This window comes from Crinia signifera, chromosome 7 (genome assembly GCF_055691185.1).
Source record: "Crinia signifera chromosome 7, ASM5569118v1, whole genome shotgun sequence".
Classification (NCBI taxonomy): domain Eukaryota; kingdom Metazoa; phylum Chordata; class Amphibia; order Anura; family Myobatrachidae; genus Crinia; species Crinia signifera.
The window spans coordinates 182717676-182738445 of NC_139223.1; the positions used below are offsets into that span (position 1 = coordinate 182717676).

Consider the following 20770-nt stretch of genomic DNA (forward strand, 5'->3'; position numbering starts at 1 on the left):
GCCTTTAAAAGGTGTTGTAATATGAGTAGTTGATTGAGTCTGTGCCCTCGATGTGGCCTGTGATCGGGCATAATTTTCTAACCGTGCTGCCGCCACGGCATTTCCCGTTTCCCCATCTTATGCTCTTTTCTCAGCTGGTTTAATTCACTATGGCGAAAAGTACAAAATATAACACTGTCCACTTGCTGCAGATTCAATATACAGAGGCAGGACTGTTTCTCACAGCTAGAATATATCACTACATAAGGTAGAGGGAAAAATATAACACTATCCACTTGCTGCTAATTCAATAAGCAGGGAAGAAAATACTGTGCACAACTACTTTTCCCAACTGGTTCAGCTCATTATAAAGGAGAGGGAAGGCTGTAACACTGTCCAATTACTACTGTTTAATGTGCATGAAAAAAGTAAAAATACTGTTCAGGGCTGCTTTTTTTGTATGGTTTAATTCACTATAGAGAAGAGGGAGAGGTATAACTCTGTCCACTTGCTACTGATTCAGTATGCAGGAAGGAAAGCGCTATGCAAAGCTGTTTCACACAATTATTTTTAGTTCACTTGCTGCTGAATTAACAAGCAGGAAAGAAAGTACTTATGCAAGGCTGTTTCACAGCTAATTTAGCTTAGTGTAGAGGAGAGGAAGCAATATAACACTATCCACTCATACCTCCCAACTTTGTAGCTGCAGAAATAGGGCGCGGATTATGTAAATGAGCGTCTATTCTGTCAAATTGGGGGGGGGGGGGGCTACCACGGGTGGGACATCGGGACAGGACCCGGTAATCGGGACTGTCCCGCTGAAATCGTGAGTTTTGGGAGGTATGTCCACTTGATGCGGGTTTAATATGCCAAGAAGAAAGTGCTATGCAAGGCTGTTTCTAACAGTTGGTTTAGCTCATTGTAGAGGAGAGGGGGCAATATAACACTGTTCACTTGCTGCTGATTTAACATGCAGAACAGAGAATATTATGCAAGGAGTCTTCTCCCTGCTGGTTAAAGTCACTGTAGATGGGAGGTAGAGAGGTAGCACTGTCCACTTGGTGATAATAATAGGTTACACATATTATGCAGGGGTACATTTTATAACATTATGCACTTGCTAGTAGTCCGATGTATAGATCACATACCTCCCAACATGACCCTCTCCAGGAGGGACACAATTCTCTGCTCCTGCACTTCTCTCTTGATAGTAAACAGGAAAAAAGAACCAGTGGGCGCCTTCTGTACGCTAAAACAATTTATTACACAAATAACACAAAAAGGTGATGGTAATCATACATCAAGAGAGAAGTCTATGGGAAAATTTGAGCGCTAGGGACTGGTGTACTGTGCCATGTACAGATGGCTGCCTTCTGGTAGAGGGATGCCGCCCTCACTTTGGGGGTAAACAGCAAAAAAGAACCAGTGGGAGCCTTCTGTACGCTAAAACAATTTATTACACAAATAACACAAAAACACAATATATACACACAAAATGATACTAAAAGACAATGGTTTGCATGCATGCAATACTTCAATAAAAAGATTATAAAAAAGCCATTTCACTGCATTTGCATGAGAAGTAACCAATAGTTACCAGTTCCTGATTGGATGGATAAATTGCCAGGTGTGGACAGATGTTTCAGTCTCGCATAAATTTGCTGTGGGCAAGATATTATAATTCTTTCCAAGTGGGATCAGGGCTTCCAGGACGGATACACACCGTATATATAGCAAAACTCCTTCTTGGTGCTGTCTCCTCCGATCATGAGGGCATCTGTGAATTGGCCTGATGGATGTACCGAGCCAAGTGCCTGGTGTTAACTGAACCCTTTCTCCGGGTGCTGCGCCAGCCGTCGGCCTGAATTTGGGCTAGGATGGACGGTGCTCCACTGGGTTAGGAACAGCCCAGCACTTCCATGTGCTGGCGTGTGCAGCACAGACCTCTGGTACAGACAGCGGCTGCTGGACTCACTTCCCAGCCGGCTGTCTGTATGTGCAGTGGGGACCTGGTTGCCGCAGATAAATGTCAGTCAGGCAGCGGGCTAGTATTGTTAGTGAAGTGCCCTGCAGGTCCTCAACTGCTGATCCTCCTCTATTGACTCCTCAAGACGCGTTTCGCAGCGCTCAGGCTGCTTTGTCAATTTTAGGAATTTGATTCCTTGGGTCCCAAGCTCCTGATGAAGACGCGAGACAGCAAAGACGCGAGCCAGCGTCGAAACGCGTTGAGCAGTATCTCTCCACTGCACCTAACTGCCATTTGCACTACCAGGACTGCACTATATCCCGCACTTTATTCCGGACCGGTTTCACTATTGTTTCCAGGACCTCTCCAATTCAGCAGCTATCAGCAGTGTCGTGCCAGGTATGCTTATACCAAAAGGACTGCCATAACAAAACCTGCTTGGATCACCTGGACCTACTGGGCATCTATGCAGCCAGACATCTAAGGAGACTTTTCATTTCCTCCGTCTCCCCCTGGTAATTATAAACGTGCTGGTGCCAACATTGTGGAGATATTTACATCAGAGAGCCTCTGTTCCATTATATGTGTTTTTAATGTATTTTTATTGTTATGAATTATTATGAGAGCTCTCATTGAATTATATATTTTTTATTAATAAATGTTATAAATATTCACATGTGGTAGTGTATACTTTTTCAGAAAAAACCTAGCGCTGTACATCCACTTTTTTCTTTCGGCAGCTGGAATAGTGTAGTGTGTTATTCCTATTGGTTTCCTTAGTATAAAGGCTGGTTGATATATTACCGTCCTCAACTCTGATCTCCACATCTAGGAATTGAACACACTATTTGCTATGAGCATACGTGAATTTGACTGGGCTGGACGTCAGATTGTGAAGTTGGATATGTCTAACAAGATCCTCTGCTGGACCCTTCCCAAAAACAACCAGATCGTCTAAGTAGCGGGTGTAAAACATAATACGTCCCGCTACATGACGATCGCTAAAGAACACATCTTCCTCTACCTTAAACATGAAAATGTTTGCATATGAGGGGCTATCGCTGCCCCCATAGCACAACCTGTGAGTTGAAGGTAAAAATTCTCATTATATAGGAATATTTTTTTTGTTAATATCAGCTCAAGTAACTGCAATAACAGGTCAAAATTCAGTCTAATATTCTGAGGGTGGTCTGTAATATGGTCTGTAACAGCAGTCACTCCCAAATCATGGGGAATGACCGTGTAGAGACTACTTACATCCACCGTAAATAAACAAACATCATCATCCAATCTAGGAAATGACTGTAACTTGCATAGTAACAATGTAGTGTCCAACAGGTACCTAGGGTGCACACGTATGCAAGGTTGTAGAACACTATCAATAAATATTGATGAAGATTGTAATAAAGAGTCCCGCGCTGAAATTATTGGGCAGCCCGGAGGGTCCACCAAGGATTTATGGATTTTTGGTATAGTGTACATTAACGGTACCAGTGGAAATGCAGGTAATAGGACCTCTTTAATCTGGATGGTAATTAGTTGTCTGTCAATGCCATTTTGAAGAACATCATTAAGTTCCTTTTTAAAGATATCCGAAGGATCCTGGTGAAGCTTCCGATTTATCGTCAAGATGTTTCATCACCTGGGTATAGTACTGGTCACTATCCTGGAGGACAAGGGCTCCACCTTTGTCTGCAGGTCTAAATATTAATTTATCATTGTTGGCCAATGCATATAAAGCTAAACATTCTGCTCTGGTCAAATTATCTCGAACCCTTTGCATTTTGGGAATTTCTGATGTTACTTCCTAATTTATTAACCGCATGAACGTTTGATCGTCGGCCTAAAAGATTGCGGATCAAATTGAGATTTGGACAAAATCTTTTTCAGTTGTGGTATTTCATTCCAACCGGTCGGAGGGATTTTAGTGCCAGCTGTATTATCTCGCGGCTTAGAAAGATAATCTTTTAATCTTAGTTGGTGTGCCAGACGATGTTGATGACTAGTTCTTGCTCCTGGTTTTTGGTGGTTTTCTTCCAGTGTTTCTGCCACCTCGTCTGCCCACTTTGGCAGGTTTATGGTCGCCACCTCCTTGCGGGTCGCATTTGTTGCGTGCCCCCAAAGGGTGTACCATGTTATGAGTATGTTGGCTTGCAGATCCACTTTCACCTTCACTGTTGGACGAGTTAAACTTGGTGGATGAACCATGCTTCAGGTCCTGTCCTCTATTATATCTCTTGAAAAACTTTTTTTAGGTACCACATCCGCTAAGGTGTTGTCCATTGGTAGACCAAATTAAGTTCATAGTCATTGCCCACCTTAGACTTTTTCTCTCTTTTGAACTCAATAAGGTTTCTTTTATAAGCTTGGAGCTGGTCATTAAGCTTTGCAAACCAGTCTGTGGTTGGATCCTCGCTTAGGTTGGTCTTATGATTGGCTTCAAATTCCGTTATTTTCTCTTTTGCCGTTTTGACCTCCTGGGTAGAATATTCAATACTATACACTATATATCCTGTGCATAGGCATGCGCAGCCCATTTTATTAGTGGGTGCACAATGGAGGGGCATGTCTATCACCACCTACTGGGCGTGTCTATCGCTGCCTGCTGGGCGTGTCTATAACCACTTACTGGGCATCAATGCAAACTAAATGCCCATTACACATTATGCCATACACCGTAATGCCCCTAACACTGTAATGCATACACTGTAATGCCCATTATGCCACACACCATAATGCCCCTTACATTATAAAACACACACCGTAATACCCCTAATGCTGTACGCCACACAACGTAATGCACCTAAAGCTATACGACACACACAATAATACCCATTACACATTACACTACACACCATAATGCTCATTACACATTGGGCCACTGCCCCCTGAAGTACTGCTTTTACACATAATGATGCCACTAGTTCCGCTTCCACACATAATCCCCCCACTAGTGCAGTTTATAAGCAAAATGCCCCTGGAAGTGCTGCTTACCAGAGGTTACAAGCTCATTACCAGGGGTTTCTTGCTTCTTGCCAGGGGTTTCTTGCTCGTTGCTAGGGTGAATGACATGCTCGTTGCTATGGTGGTTTACATGCTCTTTGCCATGGGTGGGGGGTTTACATGCTCATTGCCAGTTGGGATTACATGATGTTGCCAGGGGCATATTACATGCTAGTTGCTAGGGGGATTACATGATCATTCCAGTGGGTATTATATGGTTGTTGTCAGCGGGGTTTACAGGCTTGTTGCCACACCACCAAAGCACCTCCCTCGCTACGGCAGTGGCACACACACAGACGTTGATACCATTGAACATGGGCGGCTACTGCCCGCGGAGAGACGGGGGACAGGGTGGCTGCTGCGGAGAGAGAAGGAGCATTAAAGGAGAAGGGAGGACTGGGCAGCCAGGTGTGGAACGCATACCTGGAAGTATGCGTTCCAAGTGTACACTGCCCCGGCAGATAGGATGGTGCTTTAAGCACTATGAAGCGACACTTTATGTAAAGGTGAGCGAATAATCGGTATTATATTTGCAAGAGATGTCTAGAGTCATGGCTGTGTTTAAAAGCACTATTGGTGATAGATTGAATGTGGCCAATGGCGGCCATTGCCATACAGGTGTATCATGCATACCTCCCAACTTCTGTCCTGATGAAATAGAGAGCACCCGAAAAGGGGGTGGGGCGTATGCAAATGAGGGTGCGGCTTATGCTAATTAGCCGCAGCCTCATTTTCATACGAGAATGCACACAGCGTCTATTCTACTAGATTGGGGGGTCTCCCAACTGCCACCCCCGCAGCGGGACAATGCCTGCCGCGGGTGGGACAGCGGGACAGGACCCGAAAATCGGGACTGTCCCGCTGTAATCGTGACAGTTGGGAGGTATGATCATGGTGAGGTGATCAGGGAGGTATTTAAGGGCTGCAACAAACATGTGTCAGTATTACTCTGCCTGCCAGTGTTTGCCTGTGGATACATGTGCGCTGTCTTGACAAAGGCCCCTAGAAGGTCGAAATGTCGACAACACTTTACTACAAATAAATAAGAGCTGACTGTGACTACAATGATGAGTGCCCTGGCTTTTTATTAAGCACTTGTGGATATATATATATATATATAGATATATAGATATATATATAGATATATATATATATATATATCTATATATATATATATATATCTATATATAGATATCTATTTATATATATATATATATCTATTTATATATATATATATATATATATATAGATACATATATATATATAGATATATATATATAAAATATTACACATTCCGACACTCAAAGGATGCAGAGAGATATATTGCCAGGTGCCCTCCAAAGGTGCACCAGAAGGACGCCGATGTCTTAAAATACTTGCAGGGTGAGTCGGCACTCCAGTCATAAAAAAAAATACTGAAAGCCAAAACTTAGTAGACAACATTTCAGCACCTTTTATGTGGTCACCTAAGTTTACCACACCATATACCCCTTATACAAATCATGCAACACAATAGTAACCCCCTTACTTGCCTCTTACACATTATGCCACATGGAATGAGCCAAAATTCACATTATGCCTCACAGACTAAGGCAAAATTCACATTTTGCCACATGGATTGAGCCAAAATACACACAATATGCTTCATAAACAGGGGCCTTTGGTGCGCATTAAAAATTTACACCATAATGCCCATTACATGTTAGGCCTCACACCATAATGTCCATTACGTATTATGCCAAACACCATAATGCCTATTAAAAAGTATGCTACATAAGTGCTGCTTACCTACATGCTACTTGCCAAGGTTCCATGCTCATTGCCATGTGAGATTACATGCTCATTGCCAAGGGGGAATACATGCTCGCAGTAACTGGGGACAGCTGCCGCCAGGCAGAAGTGGCAGCCATTGACAGCCGGGCAGAGAGCAGGGGGCTTACCGGCTGTATTCAGAGCACTGCAGGTCCATGCTATTTGAAATAATACCCCTTTCACACCAGAAAATGCAGGGACTTACTTGAATATGGTCCCAGGATCATGCAGGGACATTTCTGGGCTGGCCCCTTTTACACTATCCTAGTCTCTGCATTTTCTGGTGTGAGGGGGAGAGACCCCCTGTCCCCTTGAAACAACATGAACAGCTATTAAATTACATTTCAGAAATGAAAAATATTGGTTTACCTGCAATATCTCTGGAAGCAAATAACCCATATGGGCCAGCCTGGTATCAGATTGAAGGCCCAGCGATTTTGGTTTGACTGAGATCTCCCTTAAGCTTCTGTGATGCTGGAAGGGGAACTGGCAGCCGTTGGAACTAGGTGGGGGTCAAAATTAGCGGGTCCCATGTTATCCTATGGGGAAAACTTTCCAGATTTGCCTGGCGGTATCTCCTGTTCCCGGGGGGCTAGCACATTTGGAGAGTGGGCCTGGAGCTGTGGCTCCATCAGGCCCATTGTTAATCCGGCCCTGATTATACTGTGGCCAACTGGAACATAGACAGCGGGTGCATAATTGGGTATAGGGTACAGCATTAGATGTACCAACAGTATAGTACGGCATCTGGAATCTCACGTCATGGAAAAATTTCAAAGGGATAGTAAGATTTAAGGAGAGATGAAGAAAAAGCACACATTAGGTTGAGCAGTACTCGGTACAGTAATAAGCAAGGGCATGCCCATGAATTGTAAACAATATAATCAAGTGCATCAAATATAACAACAAGGAAGAAAAATTTCAAAGGGATAGTAAGAATAAGCAGAGATGGAAGAAAAAGCACACATAAGTTCAGCATTGGACTTAACCGGCATATTTCATGATATCTGGGAAGAAAAATGTTAAAGGGATAGTAAGATGAAGCGGAGGAAAAGAAAAAGCACACAATTAGAAGGATGATGGTTGTATTCCATCACCAAGGTCTAAAAGACCCTTAAAGAAAACATTCAACGACAGTCTGTCATTAAGTCCCGATGGCTTGGCTGAATTTAGCCGATGTATCCATCTGGATTTGAGACATAGCAATTTGCCACCACTGTCTCCTCTTCTCAATCCCTCTGGAACATGGTCAACTGCCATGTGTCTTAGGTCTGACATTCTGTGCTTTTTTTGTGCAAAATGCTTGGCCACAGGTTACCTGTTTGTGTCCTTGTTCTTGATACAGGGATCGTCCACTTAATGAAAATAACAATTCATTGAAATACAGAGATTTCTACTCATCGCCATTTGTCGTCTTCCTCTGGACGGTTATATTCTACATCGGATTTCTGTTCCTCTTTGCCTACGTCCTCCTGATGGATTTCCAGCAGTTCCCGTCTGCAGCTGAATACTCAGTCTATGTGCTGGTGTTTATCTTGCTATGTGAGGAGATCAGACAGGTACAGTACAGTGTGTATGGATTGGCAATGCAATGTCAATAAATGTTTACATCATTCTATAAACTACTTGTATGTAATACTGAGCTCTAGGTCCCAAGATTGTAAGTTAGCTCTTTCATATAGCCCTGTCAAATTACTTTTATGTCAATGCTGCTAGTGTGATGCTGATGCAAGTATTTAGCTCAGACTCCAATTCTTAAAATCATTATTATTTATTAACTTAATACTTTACCACATCCTTGAATGAGGCAACATCCTCAGTTCATACATCTTCTCAGTGTTGGATGCCAACAACAGCATAGCACTGGGTGTGCTTGTTACAATCACTTATATGTTATAATAGTTTCTATAGACACTTCCACTACTATTACCTCCTCCCTAATACCTCACATTTTATGTACCCCTAGACAGTGGTAGCCAACCCTAGCCCTCGAGAGCTACCAACAGTTCACATTTTCCAGACAACCTAGCTGCTGCACAGCTGCACTCATTAATCACTGACACATTTTAAAAGATACACACATGGAGCTAATTAGTTCACTTGTGATTCTGTGAGGAGACCTGCAAAACATGCACTGTTGGTAGCTCTCGAGGACTAGGGTTGGCTACCCCAGATCTAGACTATGGGTGGTATTCAATGAGAATACCTGCGAGGTGCAGCGAATCCTTTTTAGGATTCGCTGCACATTCGCCACGTTCCGGAGCCAGCGGGCTCCGGTATTCAACGTGTCAGGGGCTCGCTGCCCCTGACTGGCGAATATGAGCTCCTGCGGCGATTGCCGCAGGGAGCCTGAGGACGGTGCCAGGCAGAGAGATGGAAGTCTCTCTGTCTAGCCCAGAACGTTTGTGGGGGTTAGGTGGGCTCCCCGTGTGCCAGGCAGCACAGGCTGCCCCCCGGGGGTGCCAGCAGGGGAGCGTATATTCACTACACACGATCGTAACGATCGTGTGCAGTGAATATATGAATATGTAATGAGCGGCTCGGCTCCGGTGCCCCCTGCTGGCTGCTGTGTTAAAAAAAAAATATATTTTTTTAAAAATTAAATATATATTCATGTGCTTACAGCACATGAATAAAAATAGCATGCCCCTCCTCAGAAGAAAATTCCTGATTTTTTGACACCAAATGTAAAAAACAAAACACTTTATTTTAAAAGTTCACATTCCACTTCACCATAAAAAGATAGTGATTGCTACTCGGTGAATCATGGCGAAAAAAACCTTGAAATGTATTCGCCATGTGGTCATTGAATAGGGTGATTCACCGTTTTAGTCAGAAATTCGCCAAACAGCACAAATTCGCCATAAAAACATGGCGAATCAGCCTCATTGAATACCGCCCTTAGTCTCTATTGGTACTTTGTCTATATACCAGCCCCATCTGTTATAGAACTGGGTAATCCCATTTTACTCATCTGGTAACAGGCTCCTTCTATCATAGTATAGAGTTTTCAAAAATAAGTCTTGAATAGCATTCAGGAGGGGTGAAGCTGCACTTGTCTATTGGATTAGTATGGATGTTCTGGCCATTGTCAGTATAATCCATTTATTATTCGGACCCAAATTCCAATAAGAATAATGAAGACATAGCATTGCTAATGAGTCTGGTTGGAGCCATATTGAAAAGATCTTATTTCTAAAATGGGTAATATGGCTCACCAATTTAGCTGGTCAGGGATTTAGACCTCAGTTGAGGTACTTCCAGGTAACAGCGGAGGTCCGGCAGTCACACTTAAATACGCGGTGCCCAAGTTATAAACTTAGCAGTTCGAGTGTCCCGCACCAGCAGATGGCCACGCTCACCTCCATTAGTCACCGCAGTGTCGGCTGTGGCACTCAGACCCGGACATGTTATTCTGGCATGTTTTAACATTACAGTTTAGACCCATAGTATGCTCCTGCAGCTATTTCTCCATATCATTTTCACCAGCAGATAGTTATGGCCAGTGTTCACTTTTAATTGTGAGTGGTTGGCACTATTCAACTTTCCTATCCTTTAGGGCGACCGCAGGAATAGGATTCGCAATAGTAAGATACAGTACATCCAAATGTCTTGTATATAGTGGGCCTTTTAGTAATGGTTCAAGGTACAAATGCCCAGTGTATGGGTCCAATAGGTAGCCCTCCTATCAATAGAAAAGCAGGCTGATTGATTGCACCCCTTAAGGTACCTGGGATGTGTAGCACCAACATTTAAATCTGGGAAAGAAATGAGCTACAGCCTCCTAGAATAGGTGTACTATCTAGGCAATGAGATTACTGTCATTGGAAACAAAGACAGTGGGGGTATAAGCCAAATACCTCTGCTGCCTCTTCAGTAGTGTAGTGTAGAGGGAGTCTAATGCTCCAAGGTGGGCTCCAGTCCTGAGGCCCGGCTTTACCACCAGCGGGGAGCCAATTCAGGCAGTCTGGGACACCGTTGCGGTAATGTTCAGGAGCTCCGACACCCAAAGTCAGGGAATCAGCTCCTTCTTCTGCAACAGCTGCACTCTCACACTGTGCTCCACAGGCAGGCAGGCATGCACACCAAACAAGGGCTGGCCTTAGAAACACCCCAAATCGCCCACGGCCACGCCTCTGACAAATGATTCCTGCTCAGGCTTTCAACTTAGCTGCAGCGGACGGTATGTCTCAACCTGAGGCAACCAGTAACTTGGCAGCCCAGCTCAGAGACTACTACCCGCTGTGTAAGGCGGCTGAATTTGCCCAGCCAAGGTGTTTTAAGGTTGGTAGCAGCAGGGGCAGAGGCTCCAATTTCACAGTTGCTGCAGGAGTCACTCAGCTGCATGTCTAAGCGGCTTCCTATCAAATCCACCCCCCCCCTAACATTGAGCCAAGATGGAAGTCCTTCTGAGTGTGCCTCCTATTTGTTTTTGTATTGGATACTGAGGTATCAGAGGAGGCACAGAGGCCAGTTGTGATTGTTACAAAGAGGAATTAAAATACCTTTTCTGTTGCCAGATGTACATGAACCGAATGAAGTATTTTACCAATATGTGGAATATTATGGACATATTAGCCCTCCTGATTTTCATTGTCGGGATTATAATCAGGTAAGTCCCTCTTTCTCTGTCTACAGTCAACCTTCTGTGACGGAACGCTGCCATGCCGGATCTCATGGTGTATGTTTTACCAGCGTGTTACTTTTCTTCAGTAGAGAAGTGCAGAATGCCAGAGATAATGGGATGTTATCCTTTACAATACACCAGAGCATGATTAAGGCTATGGAGGGCCCGGGGTACTTAAGAGAGGGGGGTCCTAATAGTGCCCACACACAGTGCTATTTGTGCTCAATGTATTTTGCACTAGATCGCATAACATTTAGTTCAAATTGCATGTGATAAGCTACAACATGTGATTTGTACTAGATGCAAACTAAAAAGTTAAAATTGCAGCTGACCATCACACCCTATGTGTGCACCGTAAGGTCTAATTTTAGGCATAGATCACCAAAACAGGCGGCACTCCAAGGATTTAGGGCAACAATATATTAATGTAAAATTATAATCCTGCGATAAAAACCCATCAATGTTTAGAAGCCGGAGCATTGTCATCAGGATTAGTAGTGAGGTGACATGTAAGTGCTGTTTTTGCAAAAACAGTGCTTACATGTCAACTCACTGCCAATTGTTGCGGCAGAGGGAGAATCAATTGGTCTATGCTTTAGAGGAGGAGGGCACTCTGGATGATCGGTTGAAGTGCCGGGGTGCCCTCCTTGAGATATGCTGATAGTTTTCACGGAGCCATGATACTGAAGGGAGAACAGAAGGCAGCATTTCACTGACTTACACATTGCATTTGTCATTGTCGGCAGTCCTAAAGAAGGGGCTTCAGCCTTGAAACGTGACATACAGATGAAGCAACTGTCAGCTTTGCTCAGCGCCTGCCAGAACCTTCCCTCTGGCGAGCGCCAGCAGACAGGGACTACATTGAACTGGGATGCACACATGTCCCAATCCTTCGGCGGCGGGGCAGCAGCATCCTGCCCGTCTCCGCTTCAGTGAGACAGGCAGGGTTAGGGGGGGCGCGGGGTGGACCTGGGGGGAGTTTGGTTGCCACGCAGCGCACCCCCTGGCGGGAGATGGCGGCTGGTGGGTGCTGGTGATAATTTCGACAGCCCCTGCCAGGGTGACAGGGGCTTCGTCTGTAGATGCTATGACCTTTATTATTAGCACTTAATTTAACAAAGTGCATGGCACCTTCTGTTCTTCCTTCAGTGTCATGGCTCAGTGAGAACTGTCTCTCTCAGCTTCACTCAGCGTAGTGTGTATGTTGCCTAGGCAACCAGAATGCTACATAATACAAGAAAAAACACTGTGAAAATAATATGAATAAATATAACAATTACACAAACAATTGCATAGATGCCTGGCGAATACGCTGGATTACAGATAATATTTCAACTACATAAATGTATGATGTTACATAAATACAATCTTTGTACAACAAGAATATGCATACAGCTGCTGTTCATCCAACAAATGTACTAATGAAAACAACCATACGAGATGCCTTCATTGAGTCCCTTAGGGTAAATCACATCTAATCTGGCGATCCATCTGCTCTGGAATTGGATCAACCTGAGACCTCTATTGCCTCCTCTGATAGAGGCAGGCACTGAGTCTATCATTCTATATCTTAAAGTATTCAGGGGGTGTTTATGCTCTGCGAAGTGGCGAGCCACTGGCTCCTCACTGGTTCCTTTTTCTAAAGCCTGTTTAATAGCCAATCTGTGCGCTGCCATCCTCTCTTTGAATTTACCTTAAATCTTACCTATGTAAACCAGCCCACATGGGCAGATTATATGATACTGTATATGACATAAGGGGTTATACCCCTTTTACACCGCCGAAAAATCCGGGTCAGCTGTGGGTCAGACCCGGATAATCGGCGGTGTAAATGGGGTATATCCGTGTCCATTTACACGGGTCCTCTACCCAGGTCCTGACTTGGGTAGAACCCGGACAGGACCCATGCAAATGGCGGTGTAAATGGTCCCACTGCGGGTGCAGGCACCCGCAGCGGGTCCACAGCGTGCAGTGCTGGGGAAGATGTGCCCAGCTGCTGCGGGAGGAGGGGGGTCCCTGCGGCTGCTGAGGGGAGGGGGGGTACCTGTCAGCCTGCGGTCGGAGCTCAGCGGAGGGGATGAGACAATGGACAGTCAGTGTCGGCGGTCCCTCCAGCGCATGGGATCTAGTACTAGTTCCCATGCGCCAGAGGGACCCCCGCCACTGACTGTACATTTGCAGCAGGAACTTCCCGGCTGTGGGGAGAGGTACAGCAGCGGCACACATCATCCCCTCCGATGAGCTCCGACCGCAGGCTGACAGGTACCCCCCCTCCCCTCAGCAGCCGCAGGGACCCCCCTCCTTCCAGCACCCGGGGACAGCACTCCCCATCTACCCCCTCAACAATTGTATTGAAACAGTAGTAATTATTTATAAATATATATATTATATATTTCTATAATATATATATATATATATTATATTTATATATATATATATATATATATATATATATATATATATATATATATATATATATAGAATAGCAGGAGATGCGGCACTCGAATGTAAATGAAATAAACACGCTGTACAAGCGAAGGTTTTTGCAATGTTTCAATCGTTTAAGATTTTCGTCAGGATTTATATATAATATTTAATGCAGGGCTGACCAAGGTTCAGTGTAAATGGTGCAGACCCAGGTCAAAGTGCTGTGTAAATGGGGTATAAAGCAGGGTCAGAGCCTGGATACTCCAGCATTCAAAGACCAGGGTCCTACCAGGGTTTTTGGTGTAAAAGGGGTATTACACACCAACACCTGAAGCACCCTGATCGGTTGGTTGTTAAAAAATATTTTAGCTTAGCCATGTCAGTTTTGACAAGCCAAGAGCGGAGAATTTTATTCCTTTTGAATAACATGGCATTAACCGTGTGTTTGCCAAAGCTAAGTGGTTGTCAGATGTAATTACTGGACAATGTTTTTTGACTACTTGAGGAATGCTGGTAGATTCTGTGTGAAATTTGTTTACCCATGGGAATACTGTTCCTTGTGGAATCTTTGTTTTTTTCAAGGGTTTCAGAAGGTCTTCTCGATTTAAACTAAGTGATTTACTCTTTGACTCTTGTAGTGATTTAAGAGAGTAACCTCTGCTTAGAAGTTTTTTGATGCGCACATCAATCTGAGTTACTGCTGTGGTATGATTGCTGTTAATTCGAACAATACGTACCATTTAAGAAAATGGCAGTCCTTGAATAAGGGAAGGGGGATGGCAGCTACTAGCTTGCAATAACTGATTGCGGTCTGTAGGTTTGGTGAACACTGTAGTGGTGAGTTGATCCCTAAACAGGCATATTTGAATATCCAAGAAATTAATCTCGGTTTGGCTCATGGAAAAAGTAAAGTTTACGAGGCCAGCTTTTTGCTGATAAGTATGCATGATGTTTTCAAATACTTCTTTAGACCCCCGCCATATTAGAAATAAATTGTCAATGTAATGACCAAACATTAACGTGTTCTGGATCATGGTGGTGTTGGAATAAAAAAGATCCTCTTTGACAATATACATAACTATATTAGCATAACGGGGCTAGATCCCATAGCGCAACCCCGTGTTTGAAGAAAAAACTTATCGTCGTATAAGAAGTTATTATACAAGATTAATTCCAACATTTCGATAATAACATAAATTTTTGCCTCAGTGAACATACTTTTTGTACAGAGAAATCTGAGTACCGCTGACAAGCCAAAGTCATGGGGGATGGATGTATATAAACTCACTACATCCACCCCAATGAGCCAGCAATCTGAACGAACACTTCCTATATCCCTAATTTTTTAAAGAAAATGTCCTGTGTCCAGCAGGAAACTTGCCTCCTGAGAAATTAATGGTTGCAGGACTGAGTCGAAGAATGTGGCCGCTGGTTGAAAAAGAGAGCCGCGTGTGGCAATTATAGGAAGCCCTGGAGGTTTTTCACAGTTCTTGTGAATTTTGGGAATTGTATAATAGAGTGGCACAAGTGAAAATTCCAGAACTAATGTGCTGATCCACTCCGACGCGATGGACGCGATTTTGCCATAGGCTTCAATGTTAAAATATTTTTAACATTGAAATCGGGAGCATCGCGTCGGGCCCTATTCCCAGGGGCCCTATTCACATTTGATTCAATGTAAAAATCGGGTCGATCGCGTCGGTCGCATCGCATGTGATTTGGTCGCATGCGATGCGACCGACGCGATTTTTCAGACACGATCACCCCGATACAAATCGGTGTGGCCGTGCTAGGAAACAAGTACCAAAAAATATTTTAATTTCAATTTGCAGTATAGTGCATTTTTCTCTATGTTCCACTGGAAATTATTGAAATTATTAGATGGTACAAAAGACAGTCCTTTACTTAAAAGTTGGTGTTCGCTAGTGGACAGCTCATAGGAGGATAAGTTGTAAATAGCGCTTATTTGGGCTTGGGTGGACGGCCGGCTCTTCCCCTGCCTCTTGTTTTGCCCACTGCTAGTTTCTCTTGCTCAGAGTTAGAGCTTCCAGTACTTTGAGAACTGTCATTCTCGAATCTGGACAATGGCTTTTTACTTCCTCTAAAGAATGGTTGTCTTCGCAATTCTGACAGGGTGGGGTCAGCGAGCCATTTATATACGGTGTGTCGCTCATAGTCCATGTTGACCTTTTGCATTTTTTCTTTTTAAAACCTAATCAGTTCTTTCTTGTATTGTGTAATTTGATTTTGAAGTTTAGCAGACCAATCTTCCTCAGTGTCTGCGACCAGGGTGGACATGTGAGTGGATTCAAATGCAGAGATTTTTGCTTTAACCTTATCCAACTCTTTGGACTGTTCTATCACAAGCAAAATGAGATCCAGTGAACATTTGTTTACTATACCGATCCACCGCTTGTAAAAGGCCGGATCATATTGACCTATTGTAGGGCAATTTTTTACCCTGAAGCCTCTAGGAATGTGCTTCAATATATAATAGTCGCTCAGAGAGAGACAGTGTAGATGAAAATCAATCTTTCTTTTTAAGTCTTAATAGGTCCTTATAGATAGAGTCACTAGATTTTGCCTCAATCTCATTGTCTATTCCTGTCGAACACAAAATGGCTTCTGCTTCCGATTCCGACCAGGTGAAAATATCACCTGTAGGAAACAATAGATAGCTTACATGATCTGTATTATCCTCCGTAGCCATGTTTCACATATTATTGGCAAATTGCGGTGCAATTGAGAGTGCAGCAAAAAGAAGTGAATCTGCCTGGCAGATGTACAGTGAAATTTAAAATCACCCTTTGCTGGGTGTTTAACTTGAAGCAGCGTGGCTACAGTATAATGAAAGGGTCTGGGTGACTGTGACTGGAACTGACAGTCCTCCTGTGTCGGCTCCGGGACTATGTAAAAACCGGACCCAGACTACACTCCGGACCGCCGGATAGGACATCAAAATCTGCAGTCCGGAGCTTGTACGGTCTGGTGGGTGTCCTGTCCGGGGGGTTTCTTGTCCGGGGGTCCCTGTGATCACCAGGGACATGGGGAGAGGGGAGATTACAGCCTCTCCATGTGGTCCGGACCATCCGGTTTTTGCTACATGCCTGGACCATACAGGGAGGCTTTATTCTACCCCCTCCTCCTCTACCTGGTGACAGGTGTGATAGGCAGCCCCCACGGACAGGACACCCCCCCGGACCGGAGGCTACAAGCTCCAAAATGATGTCTGGTCCGGCAGTCCGGGGGTTTTGTCCTGGTCCGGTTTTCACCCATACCCGTCGGCTCCTGTATATAGCCCAGGCATGTCCAACATTGGCCCTCCAGATGTTTTGAAACTACACATCCCAGCATGCTTTGCAATAGTTTTAGCATTCTCTAATAGCAAAACTGTGGCAAAGCATGCTGGGATGTGTAGTTTCACAACATCTGGAGGGCCAACGTTGGACATGCCTGATATAGCCTGCATGGTCCGGTACTCCTTTATAAATATAAAGAATTTACTGCCTCCGGTGCCCTCACTGGTAAATAGTACAGCGGTGCGGGGGTGCGGCACTCGGATAAGGATGCAGGCATGGGTGAGAGGGCGCCGACGGGACCACAGCCAGCAGCATGCAAGGCAGTCGGAGCTCCAGCTTCCAGCTACCCTGGCATTATTGCAGGCGTGCGCAAGGTGACCATCCTGACGGCTCCCCAGGTTTTATGCAAAGGGAAGCTCCTGGTAACTCCAGTGAGCACCATTCAGGCGTGGACTCGAGGCAGCAGGCACAAACCACAGAATTACAGTGTACCCCAGGTGGCAGCAAATAAACAGCGGGCTGACCCTTATAAGTTCTTATCAACTACAGGCAACAGGGAAGCTGAAAGAAATGCAAGGGGAATCTGTTGGTGTGCAGCAGGGGTGAGTAAGCTCACCTCAAACTAAGAGGTGAAGAAGCATAAAATCTGTAAAGTGTTGTCTGCTGGCAAAGTGGGACCGTGGGACCTTGTGGGTTTAAACAAAGGGCAAGAACTTTGCTATTACTGTGCCCAGTGTACATAACTTGGTTATATAGGTACAAAGGACAAGGACCCCATTGTATGAGTATAAACAACTTGAATGTTTAGAAGGGTGAACAAATTGTGTTTTCACATCAGGTGTGAATACTGTTTAAATAAATATACCAGCAGAAGCCTATAAGTCTGTGTAATATCCTCTTATAATGGGCAAATCCGGCAACACCGCGGCAGCTGCTTGCTTGGAGAAGTATGCCAGATCCCGGGCAGGTAACTCTTCAGAATCAACTATTACCACCCCGCAAACCACCCCTGCTAAGGGGTCAAACCCCGTTGCTACCTCAGATATAACCTTGCAGCAGATACTGGATGCTATTAGCAACAGTGACACACGCCTGCTTGAAAAAATAAACGATGTACAATCTGATATAGCACAGATAAAGCAAGATGTAAAAACTGTGAAAGATAGGACGAAGGAGGCCGAAAATCGAGTCTCCAGCCTAGAAGATTCTAACAGTAAATTGCTGAAATCTGTGAAAGAAAGGGCTGGACAGCTTCGGGATATAAATTTTAAGCTATCTGATGTTGTAGGCAGGCTTCATCGTAACAACATAAGACTGGTGGGTCTTACCGAGAGAGAAGAAGGGAGTGAAATACCTAAATTTGTGGAACAATTGCTGAAGGATAATTATGATTCCATTTCCTTCTCAGGCCAATTCGCTGTTGAAAGGGCACACAGAGTGCCAGCCAAACCCCTGCCACCAGGGGCTTCACCACGTACTCTTATCTTTAAAATGCTTAATTATCAAGATCGAGATACAATCCTGCTCCTTTCACACGCAAAAGGGCCATTGGATTACAAAGGATCGAAACTGGCAGTCTTCCCAGACTTCTCACTGGATGTTCAGAAAAGTAGGACTAAATTTGCAGATATTAAAAAGCGATTAAGAACTCTGGACTTAAAATACTCCATGCTGTTCCCTGCAAAACTAAGAGTCATATTTGACGGCGAAGCAAAATTCTTTCACTCGCCTAAAGAAGTGGGAGAGTGGTTAGATAGCAGATTTCCAGCAAAACGTCAATTAGTCCCGTAAAAAAAAAAATAATAATAATTAGAAAGATAAAAAATACTGTATGTGATTAACTGCTTTGATTAAGTAGGGCAGTGGTTCCTAACCTTTTTTCACTCCCGTACCCCTTGATTAGGCTATTCATTGATGAGTACCCCCTCCTCTCAATTTAAAATATAGACAGTACTTATGAGTGGAGTGGAAGTGAGCGGTATGCGTATGCTTATGCATGTCCTTATATTAAGGAGTAGCGGACAGGAATCGTGCCCTTCCGTGTCTGGCCGCTGGCTGTGTACTGTCTCCAGGGTTCCCACTTACACCTGTAGGATTAATGCTGCTGCTTCTTCCACCCATGTCAGTGCAGGGCAGATGATCGCTGATGTCTGAGGACAGCATGGGTAGCTCCCAGTGGATTGCTGGTCAGGCAAAAGCACAATGAGACGCTGATGACGCTGAAGACAGAACCATAAGTGACACCACATGGTTCTTCTCCATAGCAATTGGGTCTTTTTCTGTCATCAAAATACTTTTTCATCTTCCGCCATTACCAATATTATATTCAAGTACCCCCAACTGGTCTGCAGAGTACCCCCAGGGGTACTAGTACCCCAGGTTGGGAACCACTGAAGTAGGGTATCAACAAAACAGATTATATGAGCAGGTGTTCATGAATATAGGAAGGGTCAATTAAGGCTGGTACAAAAATGCAGTCAGATAGTGAATATAATTGTAGGACACTATTAGTCAGACAGCGAGTAACTTTTTTTGTGAAGAATTGATCGAATATGCCGGGGGAGGGGGCTATAACTGCCTCGATGGGTTATGTGGTTTAGCGGTTGTTAGCCTTACAAAAAGTGGGAAAAGTAGGGAAGGCTGTTAGTCTGCAAAGGGTAAGGGGGGTTTACTATAAAGTACGCCAAGGGTAGGGAAGTATACAGGGATCAGTAGGGGGGTAAATGAAAAAATAAGGGGGGAAATGTGTTGGACAAGGATAACGAGGCGCCAAAATAGTGTATGTATGTTGCTGGCCATAGTGGAGACATGGGAAATATGGAGTACACCTGAAATAATCAATAGATATAATAAATGGTTAGGTTGCTAACCTGGAATACCAGGGGTATGAGCAACAAGATAAAGTGTTCTTTAGTATTACGACACATTAGAGACTGTGGTACAGATATAGCATGCCTGACTGAAACACATTTAACCCCTTCCCGACATTTGACGTACATTTACGTCATGGTCGGGATGTACTTCCCGACGCATGGCATAAATGTACGTCATGACTTTAAAGTGTCACCGCGTCTATAGACGCGGTGACAGAGGGACGATGGCTGCTGTCCCTGACAGCAGACATCTTCCCTTGTGGCCCATGGGGGGCAGCGATGCCCCCCCCATCGGCGATCGCTGTGATTGGCTGTTCAAATGTGAACAGCCAATTGCAGCGTTTTCTGTGTACCGGCGAATAACGGCGCTCGGTAACACAGGGATCGGTGGTGATTGGTGCTGTTAAGTACAGCACCAATCACCACCGGGTGTAAAGGGGTCACTGGTGGTCACCCCACCTCACCCCACCTGCCCCCAAGGCTGTGATTGGTCCGTCGGACCGACGGACCAATCACAGCCATTACACCTCAGAGGAAATAACGGAGACAGCCCTGCAGCCGCCATTCCGGTCAGGAACAGCGTGCAGAGCGGTCTCCGTGCCCATCTGTCCTCTTATACTGACCTGATCAGCGTTAGTGGTGGTGGCATCCGTGCTGCCTGCTGCTGCTGGTGCTTCCTGGTTGTTGTGCTGCTGCTGCAGCATCATTGTGTCATATAATATAATATTGTGTAATATAATTTTGTCTCTGCTGCCCCCTGCTGCCCCCCCTTTGTGCTGATCAG

At 44.5% G+C, this 20770-nt stretch overlaps 1 protein-coding gene across 1 annotated transcript in view; it reads left to right on the plus strand.

Annotated features, from left to right (window-relative positions):
- LOC146021315 (transient receptor potential cation channel subfamily M member 8-like) overlaps nucleotides 1-20770 on the plus strand; it is a gene marked incomplete at its 5' end in the record, with an annotated part of 560542 nt that overhangs the window by 359089 nt on the left and 180683 nt on the right. Inside the window, 2 exons of the mRNA XM_083155109.1 lie at nucleotides 8106-8319; nucleotides 11281-11372. Coding sequence (XP_083011235.1) covers nucleotides 8106-8319; nucleotides 11281-11372 — 306 coding nt within the window. The remainder of the gene's footprint in view (nucleotides 1-8105; nucleotides 8320-11280; nucleotides 11373-20770) is intronic.